This window comes from Etheostoma cragini, chromosome 20, assembly GCF_013103735.1.
Source record: "Etheostoma cragini isolate CJK2018 chromosome 20, CSU_Ecrag_1.0, whole genome shotgun sequence".
Lineage (NCBI taxonomy): Eukaryota > Metazoa > Chordata > Actinopteri > Perciformes > Percidae > Etheostoma > Etheostoma cragini.
The window spans coordinates 88,145-92,975 of NC_048426.1; the positions used below are offsets into that span (position 1 = coordinate 88,145).

The 4,831-nt window shown below is 48.9% G+C and overlaps 1 protein-coding gene across 1 annotated transcript in view; it reads left to right on the forward strand.

The window, feature by feature from the left end:
* The first annotated feature begins 3 nt into the window (after positions 1 to 3).
* Positions 4 to 4,831, forward strand: part of si:ch211-168d23.3 (BRD4-interacting chromatin-remodeling complex-associated protein) — a 14,667-nt gene continuing 9,839 nt past the window's right edge. The window contains exons 1-5 of the mRNA XM_034859121.1: positions 4 to 211; positions 1,116 to 1,161; positions 1,365 to 1,407; positions 1,597 to 1,662; positions 1,828 to 3,366. Of these exons, the coding sequence (XP_034715012.1) occupies positions 1,121 to 1,161; positions 1,365 to 1,407; positions 1,597 to 1,662; positions 1,828 to 3,366 (1,689 nt within the window). The 5' untranslated portion in view covers positions 4 to 211; positions 1,116 to 1,120. The remainder of the gene's footprint in view (positions 212 to 1,115; positions 1,162 to 1,364; positions 1,408 to 1,596; positions 1,663 to 1,827; positions 3,367 to 4,831) is intronic.

Genomic DNA, 4,831 nt, shown 5'->3' on the forward strand with positions numbered 1-4,831 from the left:
CCCCCCCCCCTCCAGCCTCTCCACCGGCTTCACCGTACCGTGAACACGCAACGAAGCGATGCCCCAGCAGCAGAGGGAGGACCCGTCTCCGACCCCCCGCCTCGGACTGGCACCGCGCCGCCTCCAGACACTGAAGCCCGGCCACGACTTCCCATGAGGCCACCACTAGAACTCAGCTCGACGGCTCTGTATGGGGCCTCTCACATATGAAGTAGGTCCGTGTTGGGGTCTGTCTCCTTTGGCAAGTGGCTACATGAATGACACTCATGATTAAAGAGAGTATAACTCAGGGGAAGTTGGCCAGTGGTTTCATCATGTTCTCTAAATGTTCTATCCAGGGATTCCTATCCTCTGGTTTGGGACCCACACGCTGAGAGGGTTGTCTAATATTTCTGCAAAATGATCTATATATTGTTTTAGATATTGTTCTTGCGAAATACTGATTCCCCTCTTCAGGCATTCAACTGAAACAATCAGAGAGAGAACTTATCTAACCTCTGGGATAAGGGGTCACTGGTCTGGGAACAGTTACTACCAAAGCTGTTGTTTGTTTGTTTCTTTGACAATCAATCATCTAAGCCATTTATCAAGCAAACTTCTAATAAGTCTCAGCGGATTTTCCACTCTTTTATATCATTGTAAATGGGTTTTCTCTGGATTTTGACTGTTGGTTGGAGTCAAAGAGCAATGTGGGCTCTGGGAACATGTGACATTTAAGATGTCCATGCACCAGGTCATTCAAAAACGGTTGATGGTGCTTTACAGCTTTACAAGGCTAAAAATAAAAATAAAAATACATAAAGTGTACAACCATACACATACATTACAAATGCATTAATAAGGAATAAATGAGTTGCTTTAAGAGAAGCCAAAGCATGGCAGATGTGGACTGTGGAGGGCCACTAGGAACTTGTATAGCAAAGAGGATCTCATGTTCACAACATTGTCAATGGAGCTTTTCAAAAATTAAAACTCCCTCATAAAAAAGAATTTTGATATTGAAAATTCTCAACAGTTGTGCTTTTCCATATTAACAGTAAACATGTGTGTAATGCATTGGTTTCTCCAAACCATCCTTCATCCCAATAACAGGAATGCATTTGTCTTCGTCCTAGTTGACATGGAGGATGAAGATGGGACTTGTCTGCTTGATGTTTTGTGGTGAGTGTCTAACTCTTACCAACACAATAAACAGCGTCCGTAGATGATCAAGAGGGATTAGTATTATATACAGGGACAGGGTTGTGTTATATAAGATGTAATGTCCTCTTAAACTTTGTTGCCATGTGCAATGTGTTGGTTTGCAGGAAGTATTCAAAAAGATTTAACATATTTTTATTTGTGGTTTCTCTTTGTCTTTGCAGTGACCCCCAAGCCCTGAATGACTTCCTTCATGGGACTAATGAGGTAACAAAAGAGTCTACAACAGAGAGGGACTCAAACAATAATACATTTGAGATGGGGCTATTTCTTGGCACATGGTAGTGTGAGATGTGTGGAGGGGGGCTGACGGTGAGAATGAGAGGTGTAATGTAATACTGCGTTCAGTTCTCACCAAGCGAGCCCAACCTAAAAATCGCCTGATTCCCCCCCCAGCTGCAGACTGAAGACCTGCTCATTAACTCCTCCTCTGGGGAGACCTCCCTCTTCGCAGATGCCCCGGTGAGTGTCTGGATCCACAGCCAGCAGCGTCCCCGGTGTTTCTCCACAAGATTCTGTGCATGAAACGGCTTCCCAGTTAACTCCTGCTTATCTCAATTCTTTCTTTCCACTCTCTTCTCTCTCCTCTATGCTGTTGTCTGCACCTCTCCCTGTTTCCTCCTCCAGAGCCCCATCTCTCTGCTGGGAGACGGCAGTGGTTCCCCAGACACACCTCCACCTGGGTGTGTGGATCTCTCCTTCCTGGAGGAGGCCCTCCTGTCATCGCCGGAGGGTGGAGAAGACCCGCAGTTGGTGCAAGCGGGGACACCTGTGGAGGCTGGATTTGAGGCAAGGAAAGGAAAGAAGGAGGAGGAGGAGGAAGCGGAGGAGGCAGAGGTGGCATGTGATATCCTCCAGCAGAGCCTGCAGGAGGCTGAGATCACAGAGCAGACCATGGCTCTGGAGGCAGGTCTGGCCCAGCCTGGGGACAGCCTGTCCCTGTACTCGCCTGCCCCTCTCCTCTCTTCACCCACCGTACCGTACATGCCCAAGTCTGTGACTTTGCCCATCAGAGACACACAGGCAGCAGTGGAGCCTCCCCAGCCCTCCCTCCTGGCTGTTGGGCCGGGCTGTCCTTCTCTAAAACCTGCTGCCCCTCCTCAGCTGATGGGGCTCCTGCCTGGAAACGTGTTCCCTGCTGCTTCTCCAGAGACCTCTTTTTCTGTGAGTCCTGCTCAGGCATCCAGTATGGTTATCCATCACAAGGCTGTTCCCAGTGTGACCAGTCGTCCTCTTATCACCCCAACCCTGAGAACAGCAGCGGCGACCACACCAGGGATAGTCCTGCAGCGTGCCCCTCTTCACATCCAACCCAAGCTGCCTATCAGCATTCAGCCCAGGCTCGTCCAAATTAGCCCCAAGCCTTCTGGGCAAAAAAACACTCCAGGTCTCACGTTTGTCCCTGGGACTGCCTCGCCAAATATTTTACTGTCCCAACCTCCAGGCCAGAAGCCTGCCGCTCCGCCGCCGCAGCCAGCCACTCAGCAGCTCCCCAAACCGGTCAGCCTGCAGCTGGTCAACCAGGGCGGCTTTGTGCTCCAGCCTCAGGGACTCTTCCAAGGCCAAAACCAGTTCCTTCTTCCAGGCCAGTCCCCTGTCACCATCTCCCAGCCTGCTGGCGTAGCTCGACCGCTGCTAAACCCCAGTCACCGTGGGCCGTTGCTCCACGCTGTGAACCCCTCCACTGGGCAGCTCGTAGAAGGCTCTCAGATCCTGACTGTGCCCCAAAGACAGCTCAACTTCAGCCCCGTCTTCACCACCTCTTCAGGGCAGCTGGCGCTCCGCCAGGCCACCATGCTGTCAGGACCTTTGCAGCTACAGTCCTCGACCCCTACTGTCTTCCAGATGCCAGCACAGCTGGCTGGAACCTACACTCCGGGGGGACAGGGGCAGCGCACCACCCTGGTCCACAGTCCCGCTCTTGGAAACCACATTACGCTGATTAACAGTTCAGGGGTGCTTCACCCAGATCTCACTTCCATCTCGATTGTAAATGGCCCCTCAGTAGTTCAGGGCCTGCCCTTTGCTGCCCAGGCCCCGGCTGCTCACACAGGAGGGACAGAAGGACAGCTGAGTCTCCAGCAGGCCTCTGTGGTGCTGCTGCCAGAAAGAGCCATGCAAGAGGAGAGGACCGGCTCAGAGGAGCCCTTCAACCAACTCCCACAGGTGAGCTGCAACATCTGTCTCAGGAATTTGCAATCAAATCTTCTCTCATGTTGTATATTATTTTACTCATCCGAGGGAGTACTGCTCAGCATGGGAAAACAGGTATAGAGTAGAGTGTCTGTGGCAGCAATCCAAAATCTGAGAAACCATCTTAGCCTGGGCTTAACAGAAACTCTGTGTTACAATCTGGGAATCTAGTGTTTGAAAGAATGAGGCTTTTAACGCTGAGAAAAGGTTTATCGAAATAGATATTTTGTATTCTGAGAAATGTAGGATCCTAAAGCTTACATGGAACTGAAAGTCAGGGCATCTCTGCCTTTGCAGCTTGAATTTGACTGTTTTTTGTAATCTTCCTCTCCCTTATAGAAGAGCACTAATAAAAATCGCTGGAGTTTCCCTGTAAAATCCGTCTGCACCTAAATTGCATTAACACATAATGATGATGTAACGTTAACAAAGAAGGCTTGATGTTCACTATGAGGGACTACACAAGTGATTTTTATACTCTGTCTGCCAAAACTGTATAACAGGCCTTTGCAAATGGTCAGGAGCATGTTAAATATACTGGATCTGTAGTTAAATTGCTAAAACGTACTAAACATACTGGTATCAGAATCAGCTTTATCTGCCATGCATAAGGACACGTACGAGGAACTGTGCTTTGGATCGTATTACGCACAATCTACTTACACAAACAAAACAAACTACAACGCAAACAGTATACACACACAAATATATACACACTTTAAACAGAAACAATATGGACAGGTTGAGGCAATGAAGAGTGCAAAGGATGCAGGAGTTAATTATAATTATGATAGTTATAGTTATTTTGATAGTTGTTAGATAAGTATTTTTTTATTATGGAGCATAGGGCAAAGGGTGTTGGAATAAATAATATGTTACATTACAATATGAACAGCTCTGAAAGAGAGAACGATGAATAAATAATAAGTGGAACCAGTAAACAGGGGCTGGTGACAGACAGTGTTGCTGGGTTATTGACCAGAACTGAACCTGACACTGGGAGTCTGAAGTCGGCTGTTCATCAAGAAGCTCGTGGAAAGAAACTGTTCCTGAGTCTGCTGGTTTTGGCGTACAGGGCTCTGTAGCCCCTACCAACAGGGGTTGTCCAGGGTGAGACAGATCTGCAGTGATGGTTGCTGCCTGCTTTCTGACTCTGGAGGAGGATAGGTCTTAACTGTCCGTTGTAGTCTGCTCCGGTCCTTTCTGGTGGCAGATCCAAACCAGACAGTGATGGACGTGCAGAGGACAGACAGATGGCTGTGTAGAAGGGGACCAGCAGCTCCTTAGGGGCAGGTTGAGCTTCCTGAGCTGGCGCAGGAAGACCAGCCTCTGCTGGGCCTTCTTGATGATGGTGTCAGTGTTTCGCTCCCACTTTAGGTCCTGGGATGTAGTTGATCCCAAGATTCCACAGCAGACACAGGGTTGTTGAGTATGGTGA